Source organism: Podarcis gaigeae (assembly GCF_964106915.1).
Source record: "Podarcis gaigeae genome assembly, chromosome: 3".
Lineage (NCBI taxonomy): Eukaryota > Metazoa > Chordata > Lepidosauria > Squamata > Lacertidae > Podarcis > Podarcis gaigeae.
This window is the reverse complement of record NC_139680.1, coordinates 62956300-62972920: the sequence shown is the minus strand read 5'-3', so window position 1 is coordinate 62972920 and position 16621 is coordinate 62956300. Positions and strand designations below refer to the sequence as shown.

Sequence of the window (16621 nt, the reverse complement as noted above, 5' to 3'; positions counted from 1 at the left end):
AAGACAGAATCAGGGCTGGTGGACGAACATGACTCTCCTGTTTGCAAAAGGTCCCAAGGGTGTCAGGGCTTGTGGTCTAGAGTGCCACCAGTGCTAAATTCTTCAGAATGAGCCAGAGTTAACAGCTTTATAAGACCTGCTAGGATTCTGTTGGTCTCATGTCACCAAACCTCTGCTGAATTGGGTCATCTGATCCCTGCAATGCCACCATCTGGCCATCTGCAGGGGTGGTGCTAAAGCACAGCAGTGGTAGCTTTGTTCAGAAAGCTAACATAGTAACACAGTAAAAGTCCTGCTTTTCACTATAAAAGTACCTACCGGTACTTCAAAGTCCCAAGTGTTTCCCAGCTCCTCAACACTATTCACAGCCAAATGAAATTTGAATAAAAGAGAATGGGTGGCAGTTATCTTCAACCTTCCCTGTCAACACCTGAAACACTTAAGAAATGGCACTGCTCAAGTCTGGCCCACATAATTTGTTACGATTAACACTTTACCCTAGATTATATTTTGAAACTGAGCCTTTGATAGCTGGATCAGAATTCAGTAAGAATTCAAAGAATCTGCTAACATGCTTAGGACATAAAAGTTTTTTGGCTGCTTTTCCCAAAATGTGTGGGCTGAAGACAAGACAGTAATCTCATCCTGGTGAGGGTCTGGAATATTAGAGATTTACAGCCAACTGATAACTAGCCAACTGATGTGAGGTACTAATAATGCTAACAATTGTATTGCCAGCTTTTCTTGACTGGCTTTCCAATATAGGATGGACATGGATCCAGCTTCCAGCAGGTTGCCCATTTTTATCTGCAGAAATGAAATCCTATGCTTCCTGTAATCTAACCCTGTAATTGAGCTAGCAGGTCCCCAATCACATAAACATGTGTTCTTGTCTAAAAATGGTTGAAAGCAGCCCTGTATCGGGAAGTTTTAAATATTTGACGTTTTACTACCGGTATGTTTTTATAAGTACTGTAAACTGCCTAGAGTGGCTGGGGAAACTCAGGCAGATGGATGGGGTATAAATAATAAAAATAAAATAAACAACACCTTGCTGCAATGATGATGAAGACGTGACCATGTTAAGAGACCAATACTTTTCTAGGAATAATCAAGGATAGCTACATTACTAAAACCTGTGAATTGATTAAGCCTCACATTAAATGGCTCCCTACATTCTGTCCACCTGTGAATAGGAATCAAAGGTGCCAATCCTAGGCCTCCTTACCTAGGAGTAGATTCTACTGAACCAAATAAAACTTATGGCACAATCCTAACTATGTCTTCTCAGAAGCAAGTCTACTAAGATATAAAATCTTGTGCACCTCCGAAAGCTAACAATCACTCTTCTGCATAGAACAGACCACAGAAACCCTCATGAATATGAATGGGTAAAATACTTTAGAACACAAATTTGTTTCTAATTTGAATTATTGCTAAACACAATCTCATGGATATGGGAATAAGAAAATGTAGGCATATCCCAAGGAAATACTTATTAGCTATGAAATCAATGACAACATAGAACCGTCTCCCGAAGGCAATGGTGGAAAGCATCTTGACATCCCTTTTAATGTTAAGTGAGACAAGGCATTCCATAATGTGTGTTGGGGGACAATACTGCATTGGCAACATTTTGAGATATGACCTAATGGGCTTTTTATTTTTGTAACTGAGATTCCCCCCCCCCCCAAGCTATAAGAAAAGAACTGTTTCAAATAACAGCTTCAAAGAAAATCACACACCCATTCTCTAAGGGGATATAAGTTGTACATTTCCTAATCAATCATAAACTAAGCCTGTCTCCATCAGCAGTGGTGTTATAACAAGGTCACAGAGGAGAGCCAGCCACCCATGCCTCCATTCAGCTAAGATGAGTATGTTGGCCACTTCACTACTTAAGTCCCCAAATGCATGCAGCAAAGTGGACAGGACATGGATGGAGATATGTATCCCTGTACCATTTCAATAGTGAGATACAAGTATAAGAGACACACCTGATGAGCCAATTGGGGGGAATCTTTGCCAAACATCACGGCATCTCGTGATAAATGTGTCTTTACAATCACATGTCCTTAAGACTACGAATCACCAGCCATTTCCAAATCACTTCCTCACATGTGGGTTAAGAAAACCATAAGAACAACATGGAAGACACCTCTAGGGTGTCAGTGGATGCATACTTCAGTCCTATAGACAGCTGCATGAAGTAGCATAGGCATAATTACAAATGTGAAGACTGCCCAAATATCTGAAACACAGCCTCCTTCCCTATAGAGCCTGTTGAAGTGTAAAGATCTGCAAAGGGGGTCCCTCTTGGTAGTTTCTCCACCCTATAGGCTCATAGGGTGTGTGTGTGACCTGGAAGAGGGCATTCTTCGTGGAGTTCCTAGGTTGTGGAATTCCCTCCCCATGAACCGTGACTGGCATCTTCATCATGCTGTTCCCGTAGTTGAAGATGCATCTCTTTGCCCTAGGACCCACCCTATTCTTGTGCCTGTCTCAAACTGTTTTTAATACTGTTTTCTAAATTGTTGTAACCCACCCCGGAACCTTACGGTGAAGAAGGTACAGTAATGTGGTGAATATGTAATAAAATTAAATACTGATGTTGCTATGGATAACAGCAACAATAACAACATAATTTTTCTATCACACCTTTTACTTGCTAAAGTTTGTTTGAAATGACTATCAAGCTTCCCCCAATCTGGTACCCTCCAGATAGTTTGGACTACAACTTCTGTCATTCTTGATCATTATCTATTCTGGCTGGTACTGATGGGAGTCCAACTACTTCTGGAGGGTACCAGGTTAGGGAAAACTGACCCTTGAACAATCAGATGCCTTCCTCTAAGGTTTGCAGAAATATGGCTCTGACGTAGACAAGACAGGAAAATGTGCACAATTCCCTCTTCATAGAAGGATTATGTGCACATTCTCCACAAGGCCTGGTGAATGTGCACAATGGCTGGTGGTTACACACATTAACTGCACAATTTATATTCCTCGTCATATAATCATAAAATGGGTTTGAATGTGTGTAAAACAAACAAAGATTCAGGTGAATTCCTCAATGTTATAGTCAGAGCAGACCCTTTTAATTAATACATATAGATGGATGACTATAATTAAACAACTATGATGGTACATAGCTACCTGATCCAGATCTTTAGGCATTCTGGAGATCATTAATACCCAGAAACATTTCTCCCAGAAGGATGATTTGAATGGAAGGATATACTATCAACTCAAAAAGGCAGCAGCTGGAAATGGTAGCAAAAGCATTTAGATCTTTCAGCACGCAAAACAAATTGCTTGAAAACCTGCCAGGTCACATAACCTTCACCTTGCAAGTCTGCCAGATCCACAAGTGTGTTTTCCTTTGAAGCAAGCGGAATATGATTTATTTCCCCAGATTATCTGTTATGACTTTTCCTGTCACCTCTGTGTACTTCTTGTAGTCATTTGTCAATCCTTTGGCATGGTGTAGTGAGGTGAACACACATTAAGCTTAAGCAGAAAATGTGGTTGAAGATACTATCAAATAAGGAAACATTAAGTCAGACGACTTATCTCTTTTACTACTGGAAGTGTGATTGACTGGGCCACTGTCCTTGAGATCAAACCAGTTAGTTCCTCAGCAGGTTTATTTCCATCTCGCTGCTTATAAAGTTTAGACTGGCATTAAATGGACAACAGTCACCTAATCCTATAGAATCCAGTGTATTAAGTTCAGATAAATCACGAGGGACTATGACATGGTTCTGACACTAAGCTGTTCAATGTTTATATATCTATGCCAGGTGAAAGCTTCTTTCCCTTCTCATTTGCTTCAGGTCACCAATGGGTTGTTCTAGTCCCCAGCAAGCTATGTTTCCCACCATGCACATTAAACAGCAGTGAAGAGTGGGGTGGAGGTGCTCACCTGACCTCCAGCTGTCCACATCCCTGCTACATCCCAGGACAGAGAGGGTGAGGAGTGAACTGGTGTTGATGCTGGCAGAGCAATGCGCTAGACTGGCTCCGCCAATGTGTTTGCACTGTGCCAGCCTTGCTGTCCTCTGGCTTCTCCCCATCTCAGTATACAGCAGCAAACATGGGTGACTGGAGGTTAGATGAGCACAGCTGCCCCACCCTATCATCTATCACTGACATTAACTATGAGCATAAGTCAAGAAGTAGGGAGGAACCTACAAAACCAAAGTTAACATTTATTGAAATTTGGAACAAAGGGGAAAGACTGTGTTGCTTTGCCTTTCAGCAACTGAGGAAGACAGGCCTTCAACGTGTGTTTTTGGTAACTTTTTGTTTCAAACCCAACATAGCCTTGAGTGTCTACGCCTAGCATTTCCAGCCAGGCTGCTCTTTTGTCACCACAGACAGTCAAAAACTTGAGAATGCGGTAAGAGGGAGTTGAGGGCCTTATCCACCAAGCTTTCAATTGCCAGGCTCATGTATTGGCCTGGCTGGAAGAGAGACACTGCAACTGAACCCAGGGGGAACTGTGTGATGACAGTCATCCTAGCAGCACTTCACATAACTTGAAGTACTTCTGGCCAGGCCAGTTGTACTTCTGGCCAGGCCAGTTGGGCACTGAAACTGGCGTCTTAAGGGAAGGCTATGGTGAATTCATATTGACATAAGTTTGTAGTCAACTAACTTTTACACAGAGTAGAGACACTGGAATTAATGGGCCTAAGTTAGTCATGGTCATAAATTTCAATGGGTATATTCTGAATAAAGGCTAGCTGAATACAGCTCACAATACTTAATATGATGCTTCAGAAAGCACTTAGGGCTTTGGTATTATGGGAATGCCTCCACGACGCCAAAGCCTTTGCAAACAGAAGAACTCAGGCTGTCTCATCAGGTCATCACTCTGAACAAAGATATCACTGGTGATTTATTCCACGAGTTATTTTACTATTTACAATTGCCTACAATTGCTTGTAGCAGGATGGATGCACCAAGGGGGCCCCTATGGACTGCACTTCTGTTTGCACAAGGGAGGACCAGCAATTTCTCAGGTCTGGATATGACACATCCTGGTTTGTTTATCCACTCATGTCAAGGAAGGAATGAAATGGAAGTGATCAGACTATGTTCACAGTATAGTTTATTAAACCAACATTCTTGGCTTATTGTCACATGTGAACATGGCCTTCATAGGTACATGTTTAAAGGAACAGCATTTTTAATATATATATTTTTAAAAACACAAAACCTCTAGCCAAAGTCATTTTCTAATAATTGCTATTCCCCTCCTTCCTCCCTTCAGTTTAGCTGTACATACAAAATCTGTCTTTATTGCTTTCCATATCCTGTTTACAAGGCAGGATAATTTCATTAAATCTATATCATCCATTCAGCAAATATGTTTATATGGAATACTTTTTTTTTATTAGATTACATCTTTTACATTTTCTTTTCTAAAGCTCAGTTTTGTTTGGCTCCTACTCAGCATTGGAGGCTACGCCATTATTTTTACTTAAATATTAATATTACACGCAATGCTACAAATGTGATCAGTGATAGATCCTGGGAAGCATGCCAAGAATCAACAAACAGTGGGAAAGGCCATGTAACAGACTAGGTAACATTTGGGACTGCTAGTTAAGTAGGGGGGAAGAGACATGCATTGCAGCTGTCTGTACTAAACTGGGCTTAAGGATAAGGTTTCCAGTGGGAGGAAAGCCCCAAACTTTTTATGAATAAATTGCTTGCTCAGTTGGAGGGAGGGGGTAAGATTGATTTAAGATTAGCTTAGTGAAATCTTTCCCCTAATACATAGCAGAAAAATTGTATATGTGAACTTCCTCTAACATGCAGAGTAGATTGCACACTTAATCCAAAACAAAATGGCTTCTTATAATACTTATTTAAATAAGGTGAAATTAAAACATTTCCTGGTAGGACTGTTGCGCAGCATCAATATGTTGTAAAGTGGTACCTCGGGTTACAGACACTTCAGGTTACAGACTCCGCAAACCTGGAAGTAATACCTTGGGTTGAGAACTTTACCTCAGGATGAGAACAGAAATCGTGCTCTGGTGGTGTGGCGGCAGCGGGAGGCCCCATTAGCTAAAGTGGTACCTCAGGTTAAGAACAGTTTCATCTTAAGAACGGACCTCCAGAATGAATTAAGTTCTTAACCCGAGGTACCACTGTATTTGTAAATGATTTTAAAATAAAGACTATAAACTATTTCTGATGACATTTTAAGAGTGCTAGTAAAGGTTCTCATGAGTGTGAGATAGCATAATGTGGCTGCACTTTATAGGTAGGAGTAGCATTCCAAACAGTTTCTCCATGCTATGAAGAGTTCTTGGGGTCTGAACACATGAATGCTGGTACAGAATTGGAAAGTAACGAAAGCAAGCTAGTTCATCTCCCTGCTTTGAAGCACTACCAAAAGCCTACCCCCTCCCCTTAAGACCAACACACAGAACATAGCATACCAAGAGCAGAATGCAGATGTTCCCCACTCAGGTGCCTGCAAATAGTTTCAGATAAGTAGATGAAGATACAAACACCATTACAGAAGGGGTACTGGCATGAGATGGGTGGGGGGCAAAACACACTTTCCAGGATATCCTGGAAAGAAAAAGATAGTATAGATTGACAACACCATCCATGGGTCATACTATGAGTTCAGATTTCCAGAGAATTAAACAATGGAACATCTAAGCCAGGCTTTTTAAAGAACGGGAAGAGAAAGTGAGTGAGAATGCACTCACATAGCCTACTTTCCTGCTAGAAGAAAAACTGAGGGCAAGGGCATTTACATACTTCTGACAAAATAAAAATGAGTATGCATGGTGTGTGCCCCATGGCTCCTTTTAGTAGCATGCTACTCTTACAGCCTAGTCCTACACAATGTTAAGTGCACCAAAACACACTGAAACAAAAGGACTTAGGTGTGCCTAACTCTGCACAGGATCAAGATGTACTTGTGCCCTTAAAAATGAAGATGGTTTTCTAGAATTTCCCTCATTTTGGTAATGAAACATAAAACTGTTCAGTGACTGCAAAAGAGCACCTATCTGCATTCTAGTACACAAACTACGTTCAAACATGTGGCTGGTATGGATCATAATACAGCTGCATTCTAGCAAAAGTTGGCTAGTAGGTGAAGGCATGGGATTCCCCTCCCTCTCAGTCACCATCAGTGCCAGCAACTGCTCCGTGTTCTCTTCCTCACTTCATTGGCCTTTCTGGAATGCTTCCTTTAATAATCTCTCTCCCCCCCAGGTATTCCATTTGTTCATGTCCCATCCCCTCACCCCAGCTTGCAGGCTCCATTTCTTTCTGTACTTCTCCCTCACTACGTGACCCAAACATTAGATCATCCGCTTCCAGCTCTAAATACACATATAAGATATTACTAAAACAATGCAGCCACGTTTGTACTACCCAAAGTAAATAAATAACATAACATAACTTAAGCAAACCCCAAGAGGAAAAAAGAAGAAACCAACTAGCAACAGAGCTGGAGAGAGAGCACTTTGATGCCTGAGATACAGGATCAAAGCAACTTCAGAAACCAAAAGGAAGCCAAATTTTCAAACTCTTATTATTCTGAAGAACTTGGAGAACAATAAATTATCTGAAAATCCTCAAAGTACTTTGGGCCATGATGAATAAACATACCTCTAAAAAGTATCGTTTTGCTCTGACTGTGTACCACTAATTAAGACAGTAATTTTTTCGAACACCATTTCCAGCAACATATTCTCTTTGAAGTGCTCTAGAGATGTTGTTCTTGCACAGCAAAGAAACAAACACTTTTAAAATTTGCTCTTGATAGCTCACAGTCTTTGATCAATTCTTTACATGCCTCCGGGAAGTAAAACTTTGATATATTTATTTAATTAGGTAGAGTTCAAGAAATAGATGGCAACAAGTAGCTTGGGCCCTCTTGACATAGTGTCCTATGGAGAAGATGCTATAAAGACAATTTAAAACATTGGTTTTTACCAGAAGCAGGCTAACTGCAAACATCACTATTGCTCTCCCTTGTGTTTGTTCCTAAAGAAAGAATGAAGCAGATGACTTTGAACAGCCTATGAAAACAATGTTTACCATTAGGGTTATTGCTTTCTCTACATTTACACCCCAGCCTGCCACGTACAAACTGTTCTAAGGGCACTTGGGGACTCTGGAAAGAAAAGTCAACATTCCACACACCTGACTTTAGGATTGTCCTGAGGCCTGTGCACAGCCTCCGTTACTCCACCGACTATGGGGAGAAGTGAATTACAAAACAAGTAATGAAATGTATACAGGATCTCCTATACTAAAGGCTAAGCCATCTAGACCCTCTGCTAGATTCTAAACCTTCAGACAACAAACACAGGCTCCTAGGCACCATAAAACTATGGGTGGTATTCTACTTACTCTGGCCTCTTCTTTCCTGGACAACCATGCTTACCCCCAGCAGAGATGAACTTGGCTTATCAGTCCAGTCTGGTTGAATGGGCCTGCCTCACTATTGCTGCCCTGGCCCTCTCAGGGTCTCTGGCCCTGGTCTAATCTCTAAGCGTCAGGGGGAGTGCAGGCCATAGGGGGAGTCAGTGGTGGGTTTTTTACTCCAAAAGCGTCCGTGAGTATCCTCTCCACCTGCAGATGCTTCAGCAAGTCTCTGACTTGGTCACGAGGAAGCATTCAAGAGGGCTAGGCTCAATGCCTCTGCGTTGGCAGGGAATACTGCAACCCCAATGTTAAACTGTTTTTTGCCTCTCAGCCCTCTTCCTCTCCTTTGGGTTGTCTGTTGCAGCAGAAGGTGAGAACAAGAAGGGAGGATAGATGGAGAAATCAGGAAGAAGTGGGCTTGTCTGCTTCCAGTCCCAAATTTTGGCAGCACTCTTTTAAAGCCCTAACGGTCACAGCAAGGCAGGATGGAACTGAAAGGGGTTCTCTACCACACAATGAGGTCTCCTGACAAATCTGCATAGCACTGCCAAAAGAAGTGAGTAGGTGGGAGAGGCACCCATTCAAGGATCTTATCAAGTAAGTAAAGGCTAGAAACTGAGTGCTCCCTAATTCTCTCTGTTCAGCTTTATAACTATGTAAAAGGACACTTACACAATAAATGGCCCTCCTCTTCAGGACACTTCAAACCACCCTTCCCCCACACAGCTGCCACTATCATACATATTTCAAAGGTTCCATCTGGGTGCATCAACTACCTGACTCTCTTGCAGCCAACAGAAAGATACAGCCTACTCAAATATGCCTGGTCGTTCTTTTTTTCTTTTCCCTTCCTCCACCTTCCTCTCTATCTTTTTCTTTTCCATTTTTTGGTTTAGGTTTTTATTTAGATTAATATTTTATCCTTGGAATTATAAAAAGATACTGGGTATTTGATATTTTGTATACCTTTTTTTAAAGCTTTAATATAATCTATTAGGGAAAAAGAAGAAGATGAAAAGAATGTACTGTATTTAATATCCCACTATTCTATTTTCTGCAAGCCAGGATATGGCATCAACTAAGACTGCAGTTACATTTTAAGCAGTAAATAAACAAACAGAATGTTTGTTATCTGCAACCCTGAGAGAAAAGTATTATTGTAATTAACAACAAGAGCTTTCAGAAATTTCTTTCGTGAGATGAGGGGGCACTTGTCTGAAGAAGGTCATGAATAGGATTGTCATGAAAATGGCTTAGCCTGCCAATACTGTAATCCATAGAGTGGTTAAAATAGTAATGTTTGGTTGAATATTTGACCAAATGAACAACTTCACTACTATATTAGTGATAGAAAGTGTTCATTAACATGAAAGTGGAGTATTTTCTATAATTAAATCCCATGTTCTTTAAGTCAGATAGGCTTTCTCTACCAAACAACAATTTGCCAATGAAGCTAGAAGTATGATCTCAAAGCTGAAAAGCAGCAGAAGTTAATGGTCAGTGTTGGGTAATCTGATGCCTTTCATCTGAAAAAGAGCTATCCCATCCCTAAACACCATTTCTCCATAGGAAATTAAGCAGCACTGCTTGCCACTGCTGATGAGAGGCATTATGTTCTGGATGACATCACTCTCCAGTCTTATCTCAGATACATTTGCATGCCAAGCAACCAGACCATCTCACATACCACGGAAAGGGACAAAGACTGCTATGCTTAACAGGCCTGTAGACAACAGGACAGGAATAAATATAAGCATACAGAGGTGAGCTACCACTATACAGATACTGTCTAGACAGTATATAGTGAGTAACAAGGCAGGACTCTGGGAAACAAAGATACAGCCTTCCATATTCTGAGCGAAAGTTATTCGTTGTACAGGATTTTTAAATTTTACATTCTGTTGTTAACACCAGCATCCTACAGCACTTGGAATATTAAGACACTCTGTGATAGCGCAGCAATTCAGCCAATGATTTGGGGAGTTACCAAACTAGATATTCTGTGTCTTGCTTCAGTGCAAAGGTAAACGATCAATAAGTTATCTGGAAACAAAATTAATTCAAGTACTACATTATATTCACCCTGTAAACAATCCTTCAATCTAAAAGCGTTCATTGAGAACTCTTGAACAAAATTCTGCATTCTGGTGATTTGTTTAAAACTGAGACTAGGAAAACTAAGAGAAAGCCAATTTCCAGACACTTCAAGAGCAGCATATTTTCAAGCAGCATCTGGGCGGTCTAATTCATTTTAGGAAGCAGATACCACTTGCAATTTGATGGAAATAATGCAGAGGAACAAAGTGTTTCCAGGTTTGCTCAAGTCATGCAGACACACAGTATGCCCCTGCCACGCTGGACAAGGCAACTGGCCAAAACCAACCAACTCCTTTTCAAAGACAATTTCCAGAAGAGTTGTTAAAATTAGTAAATCCCTTTTGCAGATGAAATCAAAATACCATGGTCAAATTTTTTTAAACTGTGCTGCTGTGGATGGAAGTATGAAGCCAAATAATGTAGGACTGGTTTTTGATGAGCAATGCAAACCCGATGTGTGAGATGAGTTTAGAATCAAAATATGAATCATTCAGATCTACAGTTTTCTAAAACCAAGGGACCTGAACTGGATTCATGCTTCAAAAAAGCACAGGACTGGAGTCTCAGCAACCAGTCTTAGGCACAACTGATTTACTTGCACAGAAGCTTGTTTCCTCCCAGTGTGTGGAAAGTTTCACAAGGGACTTTAGCAACCCTGGTAGTAGTTAGGAAGGAGGGTTTGTGAGTCCTTTTGCATTACATCCTGTGGGCCTCTGAGATCCGACAGAAACAACCCAAGCCTGCATTAGTCTAAATGTACAGCAGATTTGCCAGTTATAACAGCTTTACTCTTTAGGTTTCGTTGTTTTAGCCAATGACGTTTCATCAACTTTGCAACCTTCCGTGGATGCAGGATGCAGGAAAGGTGGGAGAAAAGTTTAATAATTAAATGAGATAACGTAAGGATTAGTCTGCAATGAAAGGAGAAAGTGTGTGGCCAAATAGGGCACAGTTCTAATCTGATTAGTTGTAGCACTATTGGTCATAGTTTGTGCCATTAATGCTAATTAATTGAATTTGCTGAGAATCTATTATTTTACCTTAGAGAAAAAATTAGTAGACATGCAACCATACAGAAAAAGTCATGGGTTTACACAAACAATTATAAACACCATGGGAGAAGTGTTCCCAGCTACACCACCCATTGCCCCTGGAAGCCTTATAGGTAGCTGCTGCAAGAGAGGGACTTTGAGTGGCATCATAGGAGGGGTCTTTCTAAGACGAAGGTGAAGCTCCCTTGTTATTTTTGCTATTAGATGCTGCATGTTGTTTAAGTGTAATCTTGTAATATTTATAGTATTGGAATGTGGTTTTTTAATAAGTTATTATATTTGCTATTGTTTTGCTATGTTATGCAATTGCTATTGTTATTATTTTACTATGTTATGCAATTGCTATTGTTATTATTTTACTATGTTATGAAATTGTTGCTTTGTTATTGTCTTTCTATATTACTGTGAATTTTTTTGTACTGTTGCATTCCTCTTTCTTTGTGGCTAGTCACTTTGAGCATGGTTCTTTTGTGGAAAAGAGGCATACAACTGACAGAATAAATGAATAACAGAAAAAGGTTGTCAATGCACTTCAGTAGTGTCAGTCAAAGCACAGTAAAGACAAAGCAAGAAAGTATTTTTGACTAAATATAGTTATTTTTCACATTTTCCCCCAAACCCAGACACATTTTATCATGTGTTTTTCTCAATAGGAAACTAAGATACAAACAACTGACATGAAGGGTATATAACATTACCACAATTACAAGCAGTTTCTCAAAGTCTAATGCTGAGAGAGATTACTGCCCCATGACAGCCTGCAAGTCAGCCTTTATTTTAAATGACATGCTCCTCACAAATTGCCTGTAGCCTTCAAATGTATCAAGAACCTAAATTCTGTCTGTGTGGTGCCAAAGATTGAGGTTGTGTACTGTGGTGCCAAAGACCGAAGTTGTGTCCAAAATAAATAATAAATATTCTTCGTTTATCCAACGTTATACTCTTGCGAAGTGGAACTAATAGGATGGAAAACATTTGTTTCTTAAATAGAATTGCCATCTGGCTATCACTAAGTACTGTTTAAAAAAACACCCAAACTGTTTTATGCCTAGTAGTCAGGAATTCAAAACACAGTCAAGCAAACTAGAATAGGTCCAAACTAGTTAGGTTCACTTTGGTTCCCAATTCTTTTTTTCTAATATAGCTTCTATGACTTTAGAAGCTGCATGTCAAGCAAAAATTCAAAAATTTAAGTAGCAGTAAATAGGAATGGCTGGAAAGGCTTCATTTGCTCAATATCTGTGATCTTTATCACTCTTCTCTTTCAAACGGGGCCCATATACAATCAATATGCCTTGCTCCACCCATCGCAGGATTCAAATAATCTACTGCAGAGAAAATGAGTCCATAAAGATAGCTATTCCACACACACACACACACACACACACACACACACACACACACACCTGCTCCCAATGTGTAATAGCTTTGCATTACCAGTTTGCAGGATGCTATTAATGACCAAGTTACCCCCGGGTAAGAAAGCTCTCAGGATAGATTAATCATTAATATGAGTTCTACGATCACTTCCTTTCTAGAAAGCTAGTAGAGGAAACTCCAGCTATCTGCACCTAGCTTCAGTGCACGTAAGCCTACTTTTGAGTGGAATGTGAGCTGTGCATCACTGTACATAAAGCAAAAGTATACAGTTAGAAAAAAGTCATGCAATTCTGACAGACCTAACTACTCCCAATTGTTGTTGTTTTTGTTCATATGAATGCAGCCTAAGAAATAAAGCACTTTTTGTGATGCCATGAAGATAAATGGAATGTGACAAAATGCAACAGTGCTAGCCTTGAAAACTGTGAAAACTAATGCAGTTTCAATCAGTTAATTTGGCAACTTTTTACATATAATATGGTGGGAGAAACTTCTTAAAATATGTCCTTATTTTAAACAGCCCCATCAGTGTTGCAAAAATAACACTGCACAATTCAGTGAAAAAAGTGTCTCTCAGCTGCAGTAATCCCCCCCCCCCCAATCATGTAACTTGGCATACTTTAATACTTGGGAAAATAGTAAAATAAACAAACTAAGAAAAGGTAGACAATCTATCAATAAGAAAACCAGTCCTATCTTAAGGTCTGATTAAATTCCTGCAAACAATGGAAATATGCCTTATAATAAAGAGGCCTTATAATTTCATTGTCAGTGAACAGAAGCTAACATAGGGAAATGGTTGGAATTAAACCAATCATGTCCAATAAAAAAGACAACCGGTTGGCTATATATAAAAGGAAAAACACAGTGCAAATATTCATCAGCAGCATCAACTCAAATCAATTCATGAAGAATTGACAGAATTGACAATTCAGTTTTAAAAAGATTAATTGTTCAATTGACATGATACAAAAGAGTACAGCATTACTCAGTCATACAATAATCACTTTCTACCTTTAAAGCAATCAAAGTTATTAGTACTGTATCAGATTAACTTTGAAGTTGAGATGAATCTTTCAGAGAATGGAAAGACTGAAATATTTGGGTGGGCCATGGTAAAAAAAGATACAGAAATCATGCTGGGAAAAATATAATTTTCTCAGATTTGTTCCTTCCAATTAAGTAGGCCTTAAAATAGGAAGTTGGTACCATCTTGAAGGATTGGACAAGCTACTTTTTATAGCCTATTATTGTAGTAAAAATTATTGGTCATGGTGGCTGTCAGTAATCAGTAGCTTTCACTGAAATAAGATCTTGTGTAAAAAAAATTGTCAAAAGTATGTAATAATCAAATGGGAGTAAAGAATACCACAAATCTTTTCATTGAAAGCTACTCATTACCATTCTGCACCTTTAAAGCAATTTCCCCCACTCTACACCAAATTTGAACACAGTATGGATCTTTGGGTAAAATATGTGTAACCTATAGCCCCAAACTGGACAGTACATATTTTGGGCTTCTTAAAAACCCACAAAATTAAAGGTGGGATTTTGTTATGAAAGTTACTCATTACCAATGGCCAACATGGGTGATAATTTTACTAGGGCCATAGGATGATGATGACTAATATATCCACAGCCTGTTATCTGCATCCATTTCATATGACATCAGAGGTGCACATGTATTATAGTATGTTAGAGTGACAAATTGTACAAAACATGCTGAAGCCATCTCCTGAATTCCCTTTCTTCATATTTGATGTCGCAGTGCAAAATGGTAAAGGTCCCTCTTGATGCTACTGTCTTTGCTGTCATGTCACAAGGTGGCTAGACAGCCTGCAACCAGGTACACTGTAGCATCACTGGGTGACCTAAGAATTTGAACTCTGTGGTCCATGAGTAATTTATAAACACCATTAAGCATTGTGTAGGCAAAACAGATTATCTGGGGGAAGAGCTGTACATAAGGTATGCAAAAGGTGCAAGGTTCAATCCTGGGCCACTTTAGGTGGAGCTGGAAAGGGCTCCAGCCTGAAAACCTAGAACGCCACTACCAGTCAGTATCAACAACAGAACTGAGCTAGGTGGACCACTGCAACTTGCTATGTTCCTAAGACACCGCTTTCGCACAGACTGAGTGTGGAATTTCTGGGCCTTTCACTAACAGCAGACAAAATGGCACTTGCTGCTACTGTATGTGATGGTGATGGCATATGTGGTAATATTGGGAAGAAGCAGTTACAATTGTGTGTCTAGTGTAGGGGTGGTGAACAAATGTCTTGTTCTAGTGCACGCATGGGGGACTCTGGCCCTCCAGATGCTCTCTATGATCCAGCAACTTCCATAATCTCCAACTGCCAACCATGCTAGGCTGATGAGGGTTGTAGCCCAAGGACAAATGGAGATTAGAAGGTTCCCAAGCCTTCTCGTAGTGCATGATCTTCACCTTTTCCAGACCCAGGAACCACTGTTAACCCAAACACACATTTGGGGGCCTCTTCTACCCTGCACCGTGGAAGCGCTCCTGCTGCAACCCACCTTGGATCAGACCCACCAGTTGAAGACCAGTGTCCTAGTTTCATACATGAAGAGTATGGCCATTTTGAAAGAAATATTGTGAACTATTTCCTCCTGGTTATTATTATTTTTTGGGGGGGGAGGGGAATAAATTCTGTAATGGGTAACATGCTGGTGCTTTATACTGTCATGACCTGCCACTATAACTACAACATCCTCCATTGATGCAATTGATCCTTTCTTCCTGAAGTGGGAGCTGTCTGGGGAAGCATGTCTTGGATCAATGTTGACATGCCCAGAAAACCAGACCATGACATGAAGAAGAATCTCCCTCCTTTTTTGGCGATCTGTTCCGTTTGCGAGGATTAGTGAACTGACAACAGAAGACAAAAGATAAAAGAAAAGGGGGGGCATCTCTTCTTTCTCGCCGCTTGGATGAGTGTAGCTTCCCTCGCGGGCTCCTCCCCTTCCCCGGCTCCGTTCGGCAACCCCGGGAACCGAAGGGGCATTCGCCCCGCCCCAGTCAAGGTCTCCTCTCAGGGAGGAAGCCTAAGGGAGCGCGAGGCACTCGAGGAGCCCAGCGGGGCTTCTCCTCCCTGCGCGGGCCTCGCCCCCCTTCGTCGCTCGGCGGCGGCGGAGGAGGAGCGCGTCCGGCCGCCCTTCCCAGGTGCGCACGCCCGCGCAGGGGGAAGGCGGTGCGGGCGGGCGGCCGGCCGACTTACCAAATTAATGAACGTCAGGAATTTCCAGCTGCCTCCGTAGGTCTGGTGCGCGGGCATGTCGATGGCCTTGTAGTTGCACAGGATGGAGAAGTAGGAGAGGAGGATGGCGCCGCGCAGCACCTGGCACGGCACGAGCGCCATGTTGCCGCGGCCCCCCGCCCCTTTCTTGCACAAGCGAGGCCGGAGCTCCCGAGTGAACCCGCCCGGCGGAGACAGAGAGCAAAGAGGCAAACGGAGACGCGCTCGGGGAGCAGGGAGCCTTCGGATGGGCGGCGCGCGCGCCAAAGCGGGAGGCAAGAGGAGCGCGCGCCGCCGGCCCAGCTGGCCGCTTCCCATAGAAAGAAAGGGAGAACCTGAGAGGCTCCGAGGAGGCTGCTAAGGGCTGCCATCCCGCGCACAGGGCTCAGGTTCCGCGATTGGGCGACGTACAAGCGAAATCCA

At 41.4% G+C, this 16621-nt stretch overlaps 1 protein-coding gene across 1 annotated transcript in view; it reads right to left on the bottom strand.

Annotated features, from left to right (window-relative positions):
- Positions 1–16621, bottom strand: part of AIG1 (androgen induced 1) — a 73627-nt gene extending 57006 nt beyond the window's left edge. The window contains exon 1 of the mRNA XM_083731727.1: positions 16181–16621. Within this exon, the coding sequence (XP_083587853.1) occupies positions 16181–16516 (336 nt within the window). The 5' untranslated portion in view covers positions 16517–16621. The remainder of the gene's footprint in view (positions 1–16180) is intronic.